The sequence below is a fragment of the Mastomys coucha genome, unplaced genomic scaffold, assembly GCF_008632895.1.
Source record: "Mastomys coucha isolate ucsf_1 unplaced genomic scaffold, UCSF_Mcou_1 pScaffold18, whole genome shotgun sequence".
Classification (NCBI taxonomy): domain Eukaryota; kingdom Metazoa; phylum Chordata; class Mammalia; order Rodentia; family Muridae; genus Mastomys; species Mastomys coucha.
In genome coordinates this window covers 88,972,643-88,995,689 of record NW_022196900.1, presented here as the reverse complement: position 1 = coordinate 88,995,689, position 23,047 = coordinate 88,972,643, and the positions used below count along the sequence as shown (strand labels likewise).

General features: G+C 41.6%; 1 protein-coding gene across 5 annotated transcripts in view; it reads right to left on the bottom strand.

Annotated features, from left to right (window-relative positions):
- The window catches only part of Eya3 (EYA transcriptional coactivator and phosphatase 3), an 83,501-nt gene extending 62,377 nt beyond the window's left edge, over positions 1-21,124 (bottom strand). For 4 of the 5 annotated variants that reach the window (XM_031378935.1, XM_031378936.1, XM_031378937.1 and 1 more), the window contains exons 1-2: positions 20,991-21,124; positions 2,369-2,464 (exon numbers count right to left, since the gene is read on the bottom strand). In XM_031378935.1, coding sequence (XP_031234795.1) covers positions 2,369-2,401 — 33 coding nt within the window. In that variant the 5' untranslated portion in view covers positions 2,402-2,464; positions 20,991-21,124. Of the gene's footprint in view, positions 1-2,368; positions 2,465-20,990 lie in introns of those variants that run through there. The other variant, XM_031378939.1, reaches the window with a different exon arrangement.
- Between the last annotated feature and the right edge of the window lie 1,923 nt (positions 21,125-23,047).

The following is a 23,047-nucleotide window of genomic DNA, read 5'->3' as shown; positions in this document are numbered from 1 at the left end:
AGTGCTGGGATTAAAGGCGTGCGCCACCACCGCCCGGCTCTGCAGCCTTTTCAAATGTCTCTCTCCCTCAATGGAACTTTTCCCGTAGATAATCAAAACTGCTCTGATAACTGTGGTTCTAAGACTCAGGTCAAGCAGACATGATAACTGTGGTTCTAAGACTCAGGTCAAGCAGACAACTGATTACGGTAGCACATGACTGTGCTCTGAGCACTCAGAGGCAAAGGCAGGAGGACTGCCTGTAGTTTAAGGCCACCTGAACCACAAACTGGGATTGTTGCCTCAAGGAAACAAATGGGTTTATGAAGCAAAACTTCCTAGTTTGGAAGGTCAGAACTCATTTAAAACACTGAAGCCGGGTATGGTGGTGCGCTCCTGCAATCCCAGACCCCGGAAGCTTAAGGTGGAGGGAGGCTCAGGAGTGTCAGGCCAGTCTGGGCTTCTTAGTGAGACACTGCCTCCAAAACAGAAAAAAGGACCAGTTGGGAGCCTACAGACTACTCGGTAGAAAAGAAAGACTGAAGTCAGAACTCCAGAGCAGTCTGCGGCAGGGCCACTTGTTCTATCCTATTTGGGAGCTCTACTGCAACCTGTGGTCAGCTGGCCTCCTGAAAATGGACCACTTACTCTTCTTCCTACATATTTTCTTTAAATGGTAAATCCTCCATGTTTCCTTAGATTCTGCACTTGTCTACTTAGCATCTACTAATTATAGGACCTACCTAGAGGACAAAGCTGTTTCTATCTTATCTAGAATCCAGAGTTTCCCTCTACCTAACTCAAATACTCCTTTACATATTGTTTGAGACAGAGTCTCATGTAGCCCGTGCTGACTTAGAACAGCAGAAGGTGAGTTTGAACACCTCATGCTCCTGCCTCCACTTCCCAAACATCTCCATTAGGGTTTCCATTGATGTGATAAATGCTGTGACCAAAAGCAACTTAGGCAGCAAAGGATTTATTTCATCTTACACTCCCAGGTAATAGTCGCTCACTGAGGGAAGCCAGAGCAAGAACTGAAGCAACAACCATGGTGGGTGCTGTTACAGGTGTTAAGATGGGAGCCATGTTCTCAGTTGAGGCTCCTCTGCCCAGACAACCCTAGCTTTTGTCAAGTTAACAAAAAACAAATCAGTACACCAAGTGCTGGGACTCCTGGTCTGCGTCAGCTCTGCTGGTCACCCAAACACTTACATTCCTGTTTTCCCTGTTCTAAATCACTAAACAGCCTTTACAATTATTTTAGTGAGTCATACCATTTCTGTCTGCCTCATTTTTATGTAGAAAATCTAATAAAGCCTATGTTCATGTTTTCCCTTGGATGCTTTCTGCCTCCTAATTCCTCCAGTGTATCCTCCCTGTGATCTGTCAGGTACAATGTGCCTTTTCCAACAGCACTGACATGTCCATGTGTTTACATGGTTGCCCTGACACATTTACACCAGGAGCAAAAGCAAATAAGAAAGTGAAAGTGACTTTCTATAACAATAACCACACAACAGACATTCTAGGTTTAAAGTGCTTCAGTGTCTTACCTTCCTCTAACATGTAGGCTTTGCATAATGCTAGAGAAACTGAACAGAGCATGAAGGAACGGAAGCAGAGTATAAGAGATGAGCTGTTAGCAGGTTAGTCTCACAATTCTTGTTTCTTTACTTAGGTAGGGAGTAACTAATGAGTCCCATTTTAATAGTATGTTAACATTTATGTAAGTCTTTGAATTTATGAATAGACTTTTGTCTTACTAAATACTCAACAATGCCATTTTCCTTGGTATATTTAGTATCTATAGCTCAACTGTTCGCTAACAGCACACATCCTATATATGCTGTTCAAGGTGATTTCAACACTATTACTCCCCTGATTATTAATAACTCACCAAGGATCACATTTAATACATTTAATAATTTCAAAAGGTCTTTTATCAGCTGCTTATGTCTCCCTAACGTTGACAGTTATCTTGACTGAGAGGGCTAATAATCATGATTATGCAGCTCTCAACACATGAAGAACAGGCAACACTCATCTGGTAACGCTGAGTGTGCCAAACAGATTCCTTAGCATTAAGGCAGCCAAGCTGGAGTTGTTAGGCAAGGCAGTGCACATCTGTGGGCCCAGTCTAGGAGGGAGGCTGAGGTAAGTAAGATGATGGCACATCTGAGGCCAGTGGAGACTGCGTATAGCAAGACTCCATCTCAATAGCAAAACAAGGGAACATGTAACATTGCTCTCCTAGAAGGAAATTACTAAGGAATCTGTTCTTTACTCCCATTTCTAATTTGGATTCTGTACATATAACTGAGTAATGTTCAAAACCTCTTCAGATTAGCTTTTATACAACCAAGCTGAACTTGAAGGGAAAACTCACCGGTTGCTCTGCTAAGTCTTGTTCTTCTTCCATGAGGACCACTATCTCTTTACTCACGTATGTGACTGGATTGCAGGTCTCTGCAGTCTTCACAAACTGTTTGTAAAAAGAGAGGAATTCAAAGCTTTATATACTTGTAAACTATTATCATCAAGGCCATCACAGAATAACTTTTAATATTTTGCTACTCAAGCTAGCATTCTACGTTAGTTCCAATCTCGAAATCTCAAACTTGCACGTGGCTTTTCAACACTGACACGCTGTTCCAAGTCACGAGAGCTGTGCACAATGACTTCTGTAAGGCTCTGCAAAAGCCAACACGTGGAGCCACTTCTACTGGTTACTATAGTGCCTAATGCATTAAACATTTTACAATGACAGCCATGAGAAGATAATAAGACAATTTTTTTTTAAGGATTAGGTTACATTTAAAATGATAGAGACTGGCCTAGCAGGTCAGTAAGTTATGATAACATCTAACCTCCTTTAATGTGGAACATTTACATAACTGTTAACAGACACACAGAATCGCTTTAAATAGGACAAACTGGAAAATCAATTAAATATATCACAATCAACTATCTATCTATATGTAATCAATTTAAATGAAAGTGTAATTCTTCTGGATCTCGATAAGGCAAATAAACAGGTAAAGTGAAACCTTAAATATGAGAATTAAGGAAAAATAATTATGTAAAGCTAGGATCCAACTTAATCTGAAATAATGAATGTTCACTAAATATACTAGGTAATTATTTAAACAAATCTACTTCTCAGACCCTACTCCTCTGGTCCTAACTTTTAAAGAAAAGAAGAAACCGCCGTCTTTGACCTGTTAATAGGGTACATTATAAAAACGAAATACTCCATTGTTGCTTAGCTGAGGCTGCCTGATTCCCAGAGAAATGCTGCTTAAGTTTCACCTGTATGATTTCTCCTACCAACTATCGAACAAAACTTAACATATAGTTAAAGTAAGTTCAGACTCCTGCTGCAGCAATAATGAAACAAACAACAGAAGCAGAGAAAACCAAAACCTTTGTTTCTGCTGGTGCCCACTCAACTTGTGTGGCTCTTGTCTGTACAATATACTGTTTAGAGCCACGCATAACAACAGGAAAAGGACGGAAAACAAAGTAAGAAATACAAGCAGATGAAACACTTTAACAATTAGAAGATAAAGCTTTCCTCCTTCCTCTGCTCTTAAATGTCAAAAGAAAACCAGTTTAAAGGTCAGAAGTACTTGGTGCTCAAGGCACTCACGTGTGGCTCATGCAGAGCCTCAAAAGCTGTGTTCAGAGTATATGACGCAGACAACCTGCACTGCGGAATTACAGGATGCAAAAATGAAAGCGCACGGCTACAACCTTCCCCGACTGGTTTTGCTCAACACAGAAGAGCATAAGCAAGCATAATCTATGTGACCATGAAACTGACTTGTAACTTTAGAAAATAAACACTTTTTGTCTTACCAGTTTATGATTACTTTAATTAAAATCTTTGTGATTATAGCACTATGCAAACATACATTAGTAAATATATGCCTTCAACCCGTAAGAGCAAACAAAATAGGATCAAATTATTAGAGAAACTGAACACCTTCACTCTTTAGTTGTTGACATTGAATCCTACCAATACAGAAAGTGAGTGGTAGCACTTCACGGTTTCTCAATCAAGGATATAAATGTGAAAACTGCAATCTGAAGTTTTTTCCAGAATTGCTCAAGCTGGGCAGTGGTGGCACACACCTTTAATCCCAGCACTTGGGAGGCAGAGGCAGGCGGATTTCTGAGTTAGAGGCCAGCCTGGTCTACAGAGTGAGTTCCAGGACAGCCAAGGCTACACAGAGAAACCCTGTCGAGAAAAAAAAAAAAAAAAAAACAAACCAAAAAAAGAAAAAAAAAAATTGCCCTAAGCAAAGAGGGAGGGAAATCTCTTCCCAGAGGCAGAGTTGAAATGTACATTGGAAGGTAAGGACAATTATTAAAAATGACAGTCAATACTATCTTTTAATTTTATTTTAAATACAAAACTAATTTACTTTAAGAATCTGAATATTAAAAGAGAACACAAAATTTTTTACAGATCAAAAGGGGGTAATAAGTATTAAAAGAAATATTACTTAAATATGCATAATCAAATGTTCAAACTATTCAAACTAAAACAGAAATAATTTAAGATAAGTTATAATCTTGAGCTATTCAAGATTAATTATGTAGTAAGTTATAAGGTGACTTCATTATAAAAAAATTAGAAAATACTTTTCTCTACTTTTATTTCTTCTTTGAAAATAAGCATACTTGTTAACATCTTGAAAACTCCCAATCCCATTCCTCTCAGCTTTTTTTTTTTTTTTTGGGGGGGGGGGGTTTTCGAGACAGAGTTTCTCTGTGTAGCCCTGGCTGTCCTGCAACTTATTCTGTAGACCAGGCTGGCCTCAAACTCAGAAATTGGCCTGCCTCTGCCTCCCAAGTGCTGGGATTAAAGGCATGCGCCACCACCGCCTGGCTCCTTCCAATAATTTTTAAGTTGAAATATAAGTCTGTTAAATAGAAAGATTCAAGTACTTTTCACATTTTCAGCATTTTTTAATGTGCTAAAACTTGTATTCTTTTTTTTCCTTTTCTTTTCTTTTCTTTTCTTTCTCTTTTTGTGATTCTAGAGAGCAAACCTAGGGCCTCACACAGGCTAAGTATTCTAGAGTCTACCACTGAGCATATTACGACTCAGTCAGAAAACTTCTAATATTATGTCACCCCAACTTTTTTTTTAATTGACACAGGCTACATAATAGAAAGTCACACTCATTAGCAATCTAGGAAGCTGTATAGCATAAACACAATTCTTGTTTCCACTCTAAGTAATAAGAGTAGTACAGAATCGTTGCAAAAATCTTAGAATCCTTATTCCCATGGACTACTTGTAGTTTGAACATATTTCTACCGTCAGTGAAACCTGACGTTATTCTGTGGTAAGATGGAGACTAACATCACCCAACAATAGCAGCTGTGACACAGGAGTGGAAAGGTTTCAGTGCTATGAAAACAAGCATAGCAAGAATGCGGTCACTAGCTGATGAACTTAGCTTAAGTACCTTTCAAGTACTTGAGGAATAAAGTCTCAACAACTTCCAAGTTTCAGTTCTTACTTCTGGTTTCTAAATACACTTGCTTTATCATCTTCTCTGAAGATGAGACATTGTTAATATTCATATGCCTTCATGGGAGTATGAACACAAGTAACACATGGGTTTAGTGGGTTACAGTTAGGATATATATGTATATACAACTATATATGCATGTGTCTTAGCCAGGGTTTCTATTCCTGCACAACCATAATGACCAAGAAGCAAGTTGGGGAGGAAAGGGTTTATTTGGCTTACTTCTACATTGCTGTTATCACAAAGGAAGTCAGGACTGGAACTCAAGCAGGTCAGGAAGCAGGAGCTGATGCAGAGGCCATGGAGGGATGTTCCTTACTGGCTTGCTTCCCCTGGCTTGCTTAGCCTGCTCTCTTATAGAACCCAAGACTTCCAGCCCAGAGATGGCTGGAAGGGCCTACCCCCTTGATCACTAATTGAGAAAATGCCCCACAGCTGGATCTCATGGAGGCACTTCCCCAACTGTAGCTCCCTTCTCTGTGATAACTCCAGCCTGTGTCAAGTTGACACACAAAACCAGCCAGTACAGCATGTAATAGCAATTAATGAAAAAAGAAGCTGTGACTTTGAAGGAGAGGAGAGAGGGATATACAGGAAGGTTTGGAGGGAGGAAAGGAAAAGGAGAAATGTGAAATTAAACTACAATCTCAAAAGTAAAAAACAAGGAAAATATAATATCAAGAAGAAAAATCGTGAAGAAAAATCATATTTCCCAAGAGTTCACATTCTCTACACTGTCAATGAAAAAGCTAAAAACTGGTTTGATTCAAAGCTGACAGTTCTGTTCTTTTTCTGGGAGGGGGGATGGGGGGGTCCTCACAATGTTGCCCAAGCTTGCCAAGAAACCCTGCTCTCAAGTGACAGCCCTCTGCTGAGTCACCACTCCAGTGCCAACATCATTTCCTCTCATTTGTTTACTCTGCGGGGAGAGTTTGTGCTGTGCACATGCTGAGCCCAGAGACCAGCCAGCAGCAGTCAGCCCTCTCCTTCTACCATGTGGGTTAAGTGCTGTTACCAGCTGAGCCACTCCATGGCCCTGAAACACCCAATTTTCAGAATACTATTGCAGTTTCATATGGTCATAAACAAAGCCAAATCTTTACTTTTATTTTCATGGCTAAAAAGTTAGAAAGTAAATAATTAATAATAAATACTTAATACTTCAAAATTCTAGATTCCTACTTCATACTTTTTTTTTTTTTTGTAGCTGGATCAACACATTATTTACCTTGTGATCATAATGGCTCTAAGAAGAACTTGGTCTATTTCAATGTGCTATGCTATTGCAGAAACGGAAGTTGAGGGCTGGCGAGATGGCTCAGCGGGTAAGAGTACTGACTGCTCTTCCAAACGTCCTGAGTTCAAATCCCAGCAACCACATGGTGGCTCACAGCCAGCCGTAATGAGATCTGATGGCCTCTTCTGGCAAGTCTAAAGACAGCTACAGTGTACTGTGTATAATAAATAAATCTTTAAAAAAAAAGGGAAGTTGAGTATATATTTATATATACTGTGCCTATGTAAAAGTATGCATCACTCTTTCTTAATTACAACTTCAAGAGAAGTGTATAAATAATGTGAAATACCTGATTATATCATATATAACAAAGGAATTTACAGGCAGTTAGTTAGGTGTGCACAGAAGTATTCAAAGATTAACAGAGTTCCTTTTCTTTTTCCAAGACAGGGTTTCTCTGTGAATATCTGGCCATCCTAACTTGCTCTTACCAGTGACTGAAAGTGGGTGATGCAAAGGGGAAATTTGGATTTTATACATTAGCTTTCAAATAAGTAAAAATAAAGGCTTGTTCCAATACTTATATATTTCTTACTGAAAATTAGACAAAAATGGCAATAATAACTACTTGTGAGGAAGAATCGAGGCTGTAAAAACTGAACATTTCAGCACCAGCTAGAGAGGACGGCAAGGTGGGAGAGCGAGTGTTTTTCCTTTCACTGCCTCACTCAGCTCTCTCTATCCTAAGACAGGGGCAGCATCTTGGAGTCATGAAATTTAAACAATCTGCCAAAGATCAACAGAACAATGTTACTGTAGGTTAAAGTGGAAATCCGCTATAAAGAGACTAGAGGATAGTGATAATGGCTGCACATTGTGAATTCACCTAAGGTCACCAAAATTACTTTAAAATGGTTAAAATACTTGGTGTGTCTATTCTCTCTCTGTCTCTGTCTCTGTCTCTGTCTCTCTCTCTCTCTCTCTCACACAGACACACACACACACACACAAACAGCAGACTAGAAAGACAAACTTATGATCAAACCTAAAAAGTATTTACAATATGAAATAAAGAGCTGGGTGCTGTGGTCCACAGCCTTAATCCCAGCACTGGGGATGCAGCAGCAGGAGGAGCTCTATGAAGCTAGCCTGGTCTACATAGTGAGTTCCATACCAGTCAGAGCTACAGAGATAAACTAGTATGTGAAACAGTAAGAAAAGTTGATTATCAATGTGTACAGAACACTCATAGCATATACTATCATTAATTACAAATATATGAAGAACCAAGTTTTCAAAAATTTGAGAGGAAAAACAAAGCACCACAGTATTCCATTTTTATCCATAAGGAGATAAATGTATGAGCCATGGAAGAAAACAAAAGAGACAGATTAACAGATCCTGTTGTATGAAATAAACTGTCATGCAATAAAACAAAAGTAAGCTTAAGAGGATAAAACAAAGGCAATACCTGCACAGTTATGAAGGATAAAGTTTAGTATCTACAATACAAACCAAACCTTACCTACATCTACTGGGCACTTATAATTATGGGGCAAACCATGACTTGCCCACCAAACAATACAAACAGGCAGTTTAAATAACTGCAAAGATCACATTCACTACTAAGAAATGAAATACAAATTAGGTTCTATTTCATATACACTAAAGTACCAAAAATAAGTCTAAAAAACCCCAAAAGTTATCTGCGTTAAGAAGATAAATCACAGGCTGGAGAGATGGCTCAGCGGGTAAGAGCACCAACTGCTCTTCCAAAGGTCCTGAGTTTGAATCCCAGAAACCACATGGCGGTTCACAACTTCCCATAATGAGATCTGAGCCCTCTTCTGGTGTGTCAGCTACAGTGTATCTATGTATAATAATAAATAAATCTTTGGGCCAGATCAAGCAGGGACTGAGCAGCAGAGGTCCTAAATTCAATTCCTAACAACCAGATGAAGGCTCACAACCATCTGTACAGCTACAGTGTGTACTCATATACATTAAATAAGTAAGTAAATCTTAAAAAAAAAGATAAATCACAGCTGGGAGTGGTGACACACACCTCTAGTCCCAGCAGGTAGATCTCTTTGAGTTTGAGGCCAGCCTGGTCTATAGAGATTCGAGGTAGCCAAGGCTACACTGAGAAATACTATCTCAAAAGACTTAACAAAACAAACAAAAAAGGAAGAGAAATCACATTGAAATCCAGGTATAAAGTGGACACACAAGACCAAGTTCTCAGCACAAAAGAGACTGATTTACCCCATTAGGACAAATAGCAGGGAATAAAGGACAAAGACAGGAGACAGAGGACAAAGGAGAGGAAGGCCTGCCTCTGGTTGGAGTGGGGAACAGAGGTGGGCCATAGGCAAGTGGCAGGTTATAAAGGGAAAAAGGGAAACCCCAGGTTAGGATGAGTTGGTTTGTTTTAATTGGGCGTGTTAATTAGGGCAGCCAAAGGGCTTTTAATTGCTGAACTCCAATACTTTGGTAGCTGGACCTTGATGGTCAGCCTCAGGAGAAAGTGGCTACCTTTAGAATGTAGTTTACGAGTTCTCAGCAAGGAGGGAAGGGAAGGCAACACCTGGCAGCACCGCATCTGCCTGCTCGAGCCCTTCAGGATCACAAGATGGAGGGAAGCTAACTCACTTATGAAAGAAAAATAAAACTAAAAAACAGAAATATGTCTCAAACTTTGGAAAACTTTAGTTACTAGTGAAAGAGTTGTTAGTAATTAAAAGCTCTTCAAACCCTCCTCTCTGACCCCTGCTTGTGGTTGTAAACCTGATATTTAACAATTCTGGCTAGGTATGTACACTTACGAGTCAGGAGGATCAGAGCTCAAGGTCATCTTTAGCTCTCAGCTCTATAGTTTAAGACCTGTGAGGCTCTTCCTCAAAAAACAAAAATAATTAACAACAAATTCTGCTTAAATTACTCATTTTTCCTTAGTCCTATCAGGTCTGTGACGAACACTAAATTTTATTATTCTTCACATGAAGTAGCACACAGTAAGTTATCAATAATCAATACACAGAGGAAAAAGTGTGCTAAGTGGAGGACTAGAACTGGCGTACCAAGGAAAACAAGCAGTTCCACTAGAAGCCTGCAATGGAGGGAACCGCTCAGGAGCTCTCCTGGACGAGGCTGCTGACACCTTGGTTCCTTACTGATGGCCCAGAACTATGAGCAAACATTTATTTCTACTGTTTTAGAACTCCAGAGCAATGGTACATCTTTAACCCCTGCGATCTGAGTTCGAGGCCAGCCTGGTCTACATAGAGTTCCAGGACAGCCAGGGCTACACAGAGAAACCTTGGAGGAGTGGAGGTGATTTGTCACAGCAGACACAGAAAACAAATAGCAAAGAATTTTGGTTTTCTTATTAACTCTCTGGGCTTGCTGAGTGAAATACACAAGCTGAAAAAAAAATGGAAAATGAAAAAAGGTACGAAAATAACAGGAAGTGGCTGTATATCCAACTGACCAACTACTTCTAAACAACCAAGACAGGAAGCTGGGTGTGGTGGCACATGTCTGTAACCTCAGGACCTGGGAGGCAGAAGAGTCAGGAGTTCACGGTCACACTCAAGCTACACTGTGAGCTAGAGACCAGCTGCAATACACTCTATAGCGGTAAAATGTCCTGTGTTGTCTGTCCCACACTCCATCATGTTTATTTCAAGTGTTCTCCAAAACACGTTTTCCTATGACAAACTGGCCCCTTACCTCTGTACTATCAAGAAAGAAAACAGCCAGCAGCTAAGGGTATTAAAAAACACTGTGCCTACCGGGCGGTGGTGGTGCACACCTTTAATCCCAGCACTTGGGTGGCAGAGGCAGGTGGATTTTTGAGTTCGAGGCCAGCCTGGTCTACAGAGTGAGTTCCAGGACAGCCAGGGCTACACAGAGAAACCCTGTCTCGAAAAACCAAAAAACAAAACAAAACAAAACAAAAAACCCACAACACTGTGCCCTTGAGAACAGCTAGAGGTAACAGACAGACGTTACTATTGTTTATCCCATCTACAAAAATGTCTATGGTGGGAACAAGCCAGCAACTCATCCACAGAAAGCTCACCAGAGAGAGAAAGCTCTCAGCAGGACTCCAGCTGACTGCCTCAGCTTCCCCAGATGCTTTCTCTTGGTGCTGTAAGCCCTGATTTGATGATCCTTTTATTTGGTGCTCCAGAGGTCTCTCCGGATGTTGTGTGCATCCAGTCTGATGGTGTTTTGCTCTCTGTGCTCTACTATTTCTTCTTCTTTTTTTTTTTTTTAATTTATTTATTATATGTAAGTACACTGTAGCTGTCTTCAAACGCACCAGAAGAGGGCGTCAGAACTCATTATGGGTGGTTGGGAGCCACCATGTGGTTGCTGGGATTTGAACTCATGACCTTCTGAAGAGCAGTCGGTGCTCTTACCTGCTGAGCCATCTCACCAGCCCCTTTTTTTTTTTTTTACTATTTCTTCTTTTACTTTTGCTTGCTATGTATGTAAATAAACTCACTCATTTGAAACTGAAACATGGCTATTGCAGACCACTCTCAGGACATATAGAACAGCAGCGTGGGCTGTGGAAGATCTTATTTAAGAAACAAAACATTAACAAGTAAAAAGGAGGGGAGGGGGGAACATAAAACACTGAAAAACATTCCAAATAAATTTGTCTAACAGATCTGGCATATAACTCCAAAGTTAGCACTCTGTTTTTATGCTAATTCTAAATTTAAATTGAAGAAAAAATACTCAGTAAATAGCAATACTAACAGTTTCAGGTACTCTATTATCTTGACAAACCTTTCCAATGCTTTAAGAATGAACTCAAATAGCAGTATTTGTAAAACAGCCATTTAAACTGACCATCTAGCTAGGCATGGTAGTGTACACCTTTAACTCCAGCACTGGGAAGGCAAGCAGGCAAATCTTTGAGTTTAAGGTCAACCTGAACTACACAGTTTCAGAGCAGCCATGGCTACGAACCAAAACCCTGAGTCAAAAACAGTCAAACAAAAGACTACTTACCCATCTGCAAGACAGTTACTGCATTTACTAACTAAAGACCATGTTTTTCTTTCTTTTTTTAAAAAGAAAATTTATTTTATGTATATAAGTACACTGTAGCTGTCTTCAGACGTACCAGAAGAAGGCATCAGATACCATTACAGATAGTTGTGAGCCACCATGTGGTTGCTGGGAACTGAACTCAGGACCTCTGGAAGAGCAGTCAGTGCTCCTAACCGCTGAGCCATCTATCCTGGCCCCAAGACCATATTTTTCTATCTTAAGTTCATATTTTCCTTTTTGAGAGATTTACCTCATTTTGTGGCATCTACAGAATAGCATGCTTTTCCATAAAAGCACTTACTAATATTTAATGGTTTAAAAATATTTTAAGACAGGGTCCTTAGGTGGCCAAGGGTGGCCCTGAACTCCTAATCCTCCTGCCTCAGCCTCCTGAGTGCAGGGATTACAGGGATAATTACACCTCACCTGGCTTAACTGTTTAAGTTTATAACTATAGGGTTGGAGAGATGGCTCAGCGGTTAAGAGCATTGACTGCTCTCCCAGAGGTCCTAAGTTCAAATCCCAGCAACCACATGGTGGCTCACAACCATCTGCAATGGAATCTGATACCCTCTTCTGGTGTATCTGAAGACAGAGACAGTGTACTCATATAAATAAATCTTTAAAAAAAAAAAAGTTTATAACTCTGGAACTAGGGGCTATGACCTTCAAAGGTCATTTCTAGTTAGGCCCCAGTCCTAAAGTTCTCCAGCCTCCCAAATAGTGCCACAGCTAGGAAAGAAGTCATGGTGACCCCCCCCACTATTAGTTTCCCGCAGATGACTGATAAGTCAAGGTTATGTGTATAACCAGACAATTTTTCCTTAGATGATGTAGATGAGAATCTGTTCCGCTGTTCTTGTATGGAGATTTTAGTCATCTATATCCACCTCTGACTATGAGAAAGATGAACTACACAGCCTGATGTGAGGGCTTGTGCCCCTAATCTCACCATGGAGGTTGCAAAGATAGGAGGATTGCAAATTCAAGGCAGACTCGGACTATATAGCAAGACCCTAACCTCAAGGAATAAAAGGAAAAGAGAACAGAAAAGACACTGCTGGGAGGGAAGGAGGGAGGGAGGGGTGCACAATTAGGCAGTGTCTGCATATGAATTTATCTCTTCTAAACATCACAAAATGATGTGGGATTTAGCTGGTCTACTATACGAGAGCTTTCACGAATTTAGTGTGAAATGTGGGGGAGGTAGTGCAACTCACGAGAGCTTTCACGAATTTAGTATGAAATGTGGGGAGAGGTAGTGCAGCTCTTCCTCACTTTGCTTCCTCTGCCTGCCTTGTTATAGAGACCTATGGTTACTGTAGGCTGTCCTTTCCTCTGCCTCTGCCTTGTTATAGAGACCTATGGTTACTGTAGGCTGTCCTTGCTCCTTTCTCTAGGCTCAAATGCATGTACTCATCCACAATACATTTGATGTCTATGTATGTCAGACACTAGAATACATATAGGAAATCAGTGATGAATACAGAGTCCACAAAATAAAGTAACCTTTATTCTAATGGGTGAGATTATAAAACTAAATGAGGTGATGTCATTTCATGAAGTTTTAAGTACTAGAGTAAATAGAAATGAAGACTAGAAACACACGAGCTGGATGTGGTGACTCATCTCTGTAACCTCAGATTGGGAGGTGGAGGCAGGAGGATCAGAAGTTTAAAAGGATGGAAGAGACAAAGTCTCAAAAGGGGGTGGGGGGCTGGAGGGGTGGCAACAAAGAAGCTACTTGGGGTGGAATGCTAAGCTCTCAGACATGGGAGTCTGTCAGCAGAAAGCTAAGGCAAGGAGGAAGAGAGCTGTGTGCTGGAAGGAAGGTTTCCCTTCCAGCAACGAACATTTGGTAAACAAGAATAAAGTAAAAGTAGTATCTTGGCATTTTTAAGAAATAATAAAGACTGGTGCTAGCAAATTAATGACTAGTAGTAATATTGGTAAGGACCGTGGGAGAGCAACCAGGGTTAAGCAATAAAATGGCATGGTGTCATCTTTACTCACTGAATGTTAAATAGTGAATAGACTGCAGGGAAATAGATGTCTGCCTGCCATCAATGCGTTTTAAGAGTGTTCCCAGGAAAATGCTCAAAACTAAGAGCAATGGCCAAGAAACTGAGGGATGCCCCAGGCGCTGTCCTCTTTCTGTTAGCTTGACTGGCATCTGGCATATTACTGAAACTTCGATTTTTTTCATCTAGTTTCACCATCAACTCAATCTCTCTGGTTCTTATTTTTCAAACTCCATTCAAGTCTCATCAGCTAAAGGTAATGTTTCTGTCTTAAAAAAAAAAAAAACAAAAAAACAAAAAAACAAAAAAACAAAACTCTAAAATACATACTAGAATACCTTTATTAGTCAGAGTTCTCTAGAGTCACAGAAGTTATGGGTAGTCTCTAAAAAGTAAGGGAATTTGTTGATGACTTACAGTCTATAGTCTAACTCCCTAATGGTCAGCAGAAGCTGTGAATGGAAGTCCATAGATCTAGCAGTTGCTCAGTCCCACAAAGCAAGGGGGCAAAGAAGAGTGAGTCTCCCTTCTTCCAATGTCCTAATGTAGGCCTCCAGCAGAAGGTGTGACCCAGATTAAAGGTGCATACCACCACTCCTGGATATGAGATTTGCTTGTCCCAGGCTGACCTAGAACTCAGAGATTCCTTGCCTCAGTCTCCAGGGATTAAAGGCATGTGCTAAATCACCTGAGCCTAAGCTTTTCATGGCCACTATGCCTCCATGACAGACCCAGGTCAGAAACATGTGTCTTCCAGCCTTAAGATCTGGATCACAGGTGAGCCTTCCAATTCTGGATTGTAGTTCATTCCAGATATAGTCATGTCGACAACCAGGAATAGCCACTACAATATCCTTTCAGAGTCCTTTATACACAAAGCACTATAGAAGGAGACTAAAACATCCAGTGGACCTATACTCAATTCCTTTGCTCAAGCCACATAACTTGGCAACAACACAAATCACATACTTTTTGAGGTAGTTTGGAAATCTGCAAGCACACTATATCTGTCCTGACTTTTTGCAGACAGATAAAAGCCATCACTACATAGGGAACTTCTTTGAGTAATCAGCTCCAGAAGTCAACTTCTGCCTACTTTATTTGGAGGCACAAAGGGGAGATATGTTTTTAGTATTGTCAGCTGTAGGAATATTTATACTAACTTTACACTTTTATTAAAATAATACATTGTGCCGGGCAGTGGTGGTGCACACTTTTAATCCCAGCACTTGGGAGGCAGAGGCAGACAGATTTCTGAGTTCGAGGCCAACCTGGTCTACAGAATGAGTTCCAGGACAACCAGGGCTATACAAGAGAAACTCTGGTACTAGCGAGGGGCATGAAATCTCATAAAAGGCCTCCCGGACCTCAATGAGATGGATGTGAGATGCACTGAATGGCCTCAACTTGACTGTTATGTGGAAACTAAGAAAGGACCCTAATGATGCTCTGTAGCTCAAGCACTCTCACGACCTAGGAGTCAAGATTACTGCAGAAGTGGGGGAGCTTTTTTAATTTTTTAGTGTTTTTATTATGTTAATTATATACAAGAGCTGGAAAGATGTTTAGCAGTTGAGACTAATACTGCTCTTGCAGAGGACTGGGTTTCATTCCCAACACCCATATCAAGCAGCTCATAACTGCCTCTAATTCCCATTCCAGGGGATCTGATACCATTTGTCCTCTAAGAGCACGTGCACACATGTACACAAAACTCATGTAGCCATACACACATACACATAAAAAATATAAATTATACACAAGAGTGGGTTTCACTATGACACTTTCATTTACGTATGTAAATCATTTGATCACAGTCACTCCTCTCATTGTTTCTGTTTTTTGAGACAGGATCTCATGTAGCAGACGCAGGCCTTGAACTCAATTTGTAGTTGTGGATGACCCCTAACTCTGGATTTGCCTAACAGTACCTCCAAAGAATAAGGACTATATGCACTGCTGATATACTGCAGTTAAAATCATGGTGCAGTGGGGTCTCCTCTCAATTGTTTTACATAATTATTCAGCTAAAATCTTTACAAAATGAAGGTAACTTTTAGAGGACAAAACCTAGTAAACCCAGAGGCTAGAGAGATGACTTAACAATTAAGAGGAAGATCCAAGTTCAGTTCCCAGCACCCATGTCCAACAGCTCACAACTGCCTGTAACTCTAGCTCCAGCAGGACTCTAATGCCTTGGCCTTCGAGGGCACCAGCAATAGTGTGCACACATCCACAGGAGACACAGGCAACTCACATAATTAAAAATAAATCTTCCCCCCAAACCCAACTTCAATCCCCAAAAAAGCTAATGTTAAAAAAACCCTAGAACTAGAATTTTTCAAAATATAGGTATAGTGCATTATAAATTATTGCAGCAACTTTGCGACTGAGGAGCAAGCAGCAGAAAACACTGCAATGCATCACTATTCAAATAGTAGTCTCTTGAACAAACAAACAAACAAACAGGAAGTTGAAGCCACAGACCAAATTCAAACCTGCTTAATTAGCTTTGTTACTCTGGGCAAGTTACATATTCTGTGCTTCTGTTTCTTCATATAGAAAATTAGAATATATTCCATAAGGCTGTAAGAACTGGAGTTAATAATGTATGAACCATTTAGAAACCCTGTCTCAGAAAAAAAAATGCTACAGAAAACCTACAGTGATTTCTCTTCACAACTTTAAAAGTACAGTATCTTTAGTGACTGGAGAGTCGGCAGCTGTGGTAGTTTGAAAGCAAAAGGCCCTCATAGGCTCATATGTTTAAATGCTAGGTCCTCAATAAAACTGCAAAGGACTGGGAGATGTTGTCTGGCTTCAGTAGGTGTGGCCTTGCTGGAGGATGACCTGGCTGAAGATGTATCTATCATTGGGGTTAGGCTTTAAGGTTTCAAAAGGCTCAGTCTGAGCTCCTGCATGTTCTCTCTCCCATCTGCTTCCTGCCATAATAATCATGGATTAACCCTCTAAAACTGTAAGCAAGCCTTAAGTTTAATGCTTTCTTTCATAAGAGTTGTCTTGGTCATGGTGTCTCATCACATCAATAGAACAATGACCAAGACAGCAGCTGAGTAAGAAAGACAGGTTCTTCAGGACCTAGAAAGCCTATCCATGTTCTATCTATCCCACATCCAGGGACGTGAACATGCTTCACTGATGAATCTTGACTTCATTTAGGGGCTTCTATGCAAAATATAGATCATGACAGTAAAGTATCACTTTAAAAATCTAACTTATTCTGCATTAAAAGTTTGTTTCTCAGCCGGGCGTGGTGGCACACGCCTTTAATCCCAGCATTTGGGAGGCAGAGGCAGGCGGATTTCTGAGTTCGAGGCCAGCCTGGTCTACAAAGTGAGTCCAGGACAGCCAGGGCTATGCAGAGAAACCCTGTCTCGAAAAAAACAAATAAACAAACAAAAAAAAAAAGTTTGTTTCTTGAGGCTGTTTGTTCCTTGATGGCTCAGCGGGTAAGAGCACTGACTGCTCTTCCGAAGGTCCTGAGTTCAATTCCTAGCAACCACATGGTGGCTCACAACCATCTATAATGAGATCTGACGCCCTCCTCTGGTGTGTCTGAAGACAGCTACAGTGTACTTGTTCAAAAGAAGTAAATCTTTGGGCCAGAGTGACAGAGGTCCTAAATATAATGCCCAACAACCACATGAAGGCTCACAACCATCTGTACACTACAGTGTATTCATATACATAAAATAAAATAAATAAATCTTTAAAAAAAAAGTTTGTTTCTCTGGTCCCTTTTAGATTTTGTTCTTTTATTTTTTGGAGACAGGGTTTCTCTGTGTAGCCCTGGATGTCCTGGAACTCACTCTGTAGACCAGCCACCATCACCTGGCTTTTTTTTTTTTTTTTAAAGCAGCCAATGGTCTTAATTGCTGAAAATAAATCTTTTTTCTTTTTAATATAAAACAGAGTTTATTTAGGGCTTGGGGAGGGGAGTCAAGAAGGTAGCAGGGGCAAAGAAAGGCAGAGAGAAGGAGAGCAGAGAAGTAGGGGCCAGCCATGGCCATGTGGAGAGAGGACAAAGAGAATGGGGAGAGAGGGGGAACAAAGTTGGCAAGAGGCAAGAGAGAGAAGCAGGAGTGAGAGCAAAAATAAATCTTTAAAAAAAAAAAATACATGCAATGGCCAGGCAGTGGTGGCGCATGCCTTTAATCCCAGCACTTGGGAGGCAGAGACAGTCGGATTTCTTGAGTTCGAGGTCAGCCTGGTCTACAGAGTGAGTTCCAGGACAGCCAGGGCTACACAGAGAAACCCTGTCTCGAAAAACCAAAAAAAAAAAAAAAAAAGAGAGAGAGAGAGAGATTTATTTTATTTATTTTATGTGTATGAGTACACTAGCTGTACAGATGGCTGTGTGTGGCTTCTGGGAATTGAACTTAGGATCTCTGCCGGGCCCTCCCCCACTCGCTCCAGCACCATTGCCTGTATTTTTAATCCTAACAGTTTCATTCCTATAGCCTAAATCCATCAAAATCATCCACCAAATACTATGCTGTGCTCGCTAGTCTACAGTTTTCAGAGAACTAGAACTCATCACTCTGAATGCAAGTACAGAACTTCTTTTTTAAGAAACGATCTTAGTGGGCAGGAGAGATGGTTTAGTGGTTAAGAGCACTGGCTGCTCTTACAGAGGACCAACATTTGAGTCCCAGCACCTACACAGTACTTCATCTATAACTCCAGTTCCAGGGAATCTAGCACACTCTTTTGGCCTCTGAGGGCACCAGGCACTCATATTAAAAAGAAGAAAACATTTAAGATTTATTTATTTATTTTTATGTATATGAATACACTATCACTGTCTTCAGACATACTAGAACAGGGCTTCCAATCCCATTACAGATGGTTGTGAGCCACCATGTGCTTGCAGGGATTTGAACTCAGGACATATGGAAGAGCAGCCAGTGCTCTTAACCCCTGAGCCATGTCTCCAGTCCAAGAAGAAAAAAAAATTTTTTGTTTTTTGTTTTTTGTTTTTTTTTGAGACAGGGTTTCTCTGTGTAACAGAGACCTGTCTGTCCTGGACTCACTTTGCAGACCAGGCTGGCCTGGAACTCACAGATACACACCTGTCTCTGCCTCCGAACTGCTGAAGTAAAGGTGTATACTACCACAACTGGCCCATCATTAATTCTTAAAGCTGGGTGCCGCACTGTGGTGTATATAAGCAGTGCGGATTTTGGGCTCGACCCTTTTTTCCCTATGGATGGAGACAAATAAAACGTTGCTGCAGAAGGAACCTAGTGTCTGCGTGTCTTCTTGCTGGCGAGATGACTGCGCGGGCTACACTTCGGAAGCAAAGGCAAGCCTGGTCTACAAATCGAGTCCTGCAAAGTCACAGGTGTGCAGAGAAACAAAACAAACAAAACAAAACAAAACAAAAAACCCAACCCTGCTCACCCCAAAAATATCAAGCACGATGGCACAGGATCAAGCACGAAGGCTGAAGGATCACGAATTCAATGCCATCTTCAACTACATAGAAAATTCTAAAAGTTCCAGGTCAGTATAGGGTCAAAATATACCACAAAAACAGAGGGAAGGAAAGAAAGAAGGTAGTGGAGGGGAGCAAAGGAACATAAAGTCCAGAAGTGAAGGAAAGTTAAAAGTTGTGCACCAACTATATGCGTAAAAAAGAAATACTCATCAATCCTCAAGGTAAAGAAGTCAATGGAGCAGCCACGGTTACTGGGGTTGTTGCTGGGAAAAGCACAGTCGGGCTGAACAAAGGCTACTCTTTCCTGTTGGTGTAGGTGCAGGGGAGGACAGACAAATATTCACAGGGGCTTCCCTGGCCAGGTTAATCCAGAAAGCCCACCAGAAGGGTCTTTCTCTGTGGCATCTAGGACTAACACGGCCAAGCTCCAAAGTTCTCTGCTAAAAATAGGTGAAGGGAGCTGCCCAATTTTGGAATATGCCAGTCTATGCTCTACTCTCTTATGTGTATCTGAGGGAGAACTGTGCCAAGAGAAACCAATAATAAACGTGGTATTTGCTCTGTACATATTTAATTATTAATACTGAATTTTAGACTGATCACACATAAAAGGACAAAAAGAAAATGACGGTGGCAATGATATGCTACAAACACCCAAAAAACTTGAAGGGAGGAGAAAAAAAAGATTAACCAAATTTGTACCTCTAGATATACCTTAGATCACAAAATTTGGGAAACAGAACATTAACCATTATTAAGTCTAGCCTTTTTCACATTATAGACGATTTAAAACCTCCAGAAAATGTAAGATGTCTTAAGTTTTAAAATGAGAGAAGGTCATGATTTCTAAACCATGGTAGCAACACTAGAGAAAAAAGAAGTTTAAGAGAATGTTTTAAGAAATAATGTCTGGCGTATAAGGAAAATTACGTTATATTGATGAATCTTGACAGAAAACAGCAACACCACACTAAAATGGTTTAAAAGTTTATAAACCCGGAGTCCTCTAACTTTAAATCCATGCAAAGTGCAGAACATTCGCATTTTTGCCTCAGCTGTGCACATCCATTCTCGTGGGACAGGAGGCACAAAACAGACTGGGAGAAGACCTGTCAATTTAGGAAATTACAAGCCCGCCGGCGAGCCCGCCACCTGTTCGCTGCTGTTCAGAGAGCCCAGCAAACGGAGGCAGAGCGAGGAACTGGGGACGCCTTTGTTGTTCCCTAAACTAGGGAAGCGACCTCAAGTCCAACCTCGCGCCTCAAGGCAGAACTTGCCCCAGGCTGGAGAAGTCGGCCCGGATCTGGACTCTGAAGAAGCCCTCCTCCTCGCTCCGGAAAAAAAAAAAAAACACTCTTGTCATCTACTAGTCCCTGGAGGCGGGAAAGGTCGCAGGCGAAGAGAGCTGGGGGACAGAGCTGAACCCCAGCACTCCGGGTGGAAGGACACGGGTCGGGAAGAAGTGCTAAGAAAAGGGGGAGGCGGAGACCCGGCGCCGAGGTGAGAAGGGGTGAGGCCAGAGCCACGGGAAATGCTCGAGGGCAGACCGGCAGGGACGAGGAAACGCCGAAGGGACCCCTACCCAGCAAGACCGAGGAGGAACTCTTCAGCCGGGGCCCTGAAGGCTGCACCCGAGCCGCCGCGCTCACACCCTGGCGGCGGCGGAGACTCACCAGACGGCTGTAGACACTCCACGGCACGACATGGGACCACTTCGGACCCACTCTGGAACCAACAGAGTGGCGGAAACCGCGGCGTTAGGCTGACCCGGATGCGCATCCCTAGGAACCGGAAGTAGATGTATCGGGCCGCCTAACAATCCACACCCCGTTCCGCCCGAACCCCGAGTACCCGTCAGGCTTCTCTGGGCGGAGCAAGGCCTAGGTCCCGCCCACAGGCGAGTGATTGACTCCCTGGATCCTCCACTCGACGCCCGAGTGCCTCTCAGGATGCTGGTGCAAGCTAAGCTGCCGCCGCCTTCCACAAAAGTACTCCCGCCTTCCTCTCCTTGCCCTTTCCCCTCCGCAAAACAAAGTCCAGCTCGGGCTAATCTCAAACTCAGGATCCTCCTCCTTCAGCCTAGATCTTGTAGAACAAACAGGCTTGTGCCTCCATGCCCAGCCACCGCTCTCATCTTTGAAAGTAAGTTCTGAAAAAAATGTGTGTGATTCCTACCATAAAGGGACGGCGAAGTTGAAAAATACTCAACTGCAATTGGTCGAGTTAGAAAGACTAAGAGAGGGAAAACTAGATGGGAACTTTTGAAGACACTTGAAAGACTAACCGAAAGTGAACATTTTTTAATCCGAAAATTTAGTTTACACCTAGTATTATGTTACACTTGCAGCTACCTTCATTTTGTGCATATTGTTTTCAGGAACATTTTTTTGTTTTGTTTTACGTTGGGAGGGGGGGTTGGGGTTTTTTTGTTGTTTTTTGAGAAAAGTTTTTCTCTATGTACCTTGACCTGGAATTCCCCTCTATAGATCAGGCTGGGCTTGAACTCAGAGATCCACCTTCTCGGCTCAGAAACAATTTTTCAATTGCTTCATTAATTTTAAAACACAAATCAAGCGTGGACAAGGAATGGACTTGAAAACAGGCTTTTGTATAGTCGTCAGTGTATTCAATCTAAGAAGGGAAGACCCTCAAGAAAAAAGACCCAGAATTACAAATACAATATTAGATTAACCACAAAGTTCAAAACAAAACAAAACAAAACAAAACAGGGCTGGAGAGATGGCTCAGCAGGTAAGAGCACTGACTGCTCTTCCAGAAATATCCCAGCAACCACCTGGTGGCTCACAACCATCCATAATGAGGTCGATGCCCTCCTCTGGGGTGTCTGAAGACAGCTACAGTGTACTTATATAAAATAAATAAATCTTTAAAAAACAAAACAAAAAACCCAAAACCTAGCTTTTCAGTACAAATAAAAACAAAAGATTTTTATTAACTGCTTCTATTTCAACAGTTTTCCAAGCAACTGCTTTTGGGAAGCTTCTTAACTTCTCTTTCTCACACGTCACGCCTAATTAGCTCAATCAGTAGATGCTGTCTTCAGAGTCTTTGCAGAATCGGACCGTTTCCCACCCGTGTTGGTATGAACCACGGTCAGTATGTAATTCTTTCTGAGTGTTCCATTCATACGTTTGCTACCCCATACTCAGCACAGAAGCAGGAGCCGCCCAGGAAAGCCTTAATCGGATCACGTGCTTCTTCCAAAGGCTCGGTCTCACTGCGAACACTAAAATCCTTCCATCGCCTTCAGGCCTCAGAAGACTTAACTCGTCAAGCAGAATTCTAACCTACTTTGTCTTGTCTCCCTTCCACTTCAGACACACTGGCCTCTGCTGTCCCTCCAGCCTGCAGGTAGGCCTGGATGCCGTCTGCTTTCTACTCCCTCTACCTAGAGAACTTTTCCCTCATACAGCTCTGTCGTTCACCTTGTCACCCCCTTTACAGCTTCAGATGGGCCCTCTCACTGAGACGGCCTCTGGTGCTGTGCTTTAAGCAGGAGCGGATTGTCTCCCTTGTACTTTCTTACCCCCTGATAATTGTTCTCATGTTGTTTGGCCAATAAGTTGCTTAGGGGTTTGGCTTACTGTCTCCCCACCAGAATCCGCAAGGGCTTGGATTTGGGTTTGGATGAGTTGGTTAGTTGGTTAGTTGGGTTTTTTGTTTGTTTGTTTTTTGGTTTTGGTTTTGTGTTTTTGAGACAAGGTCTCTT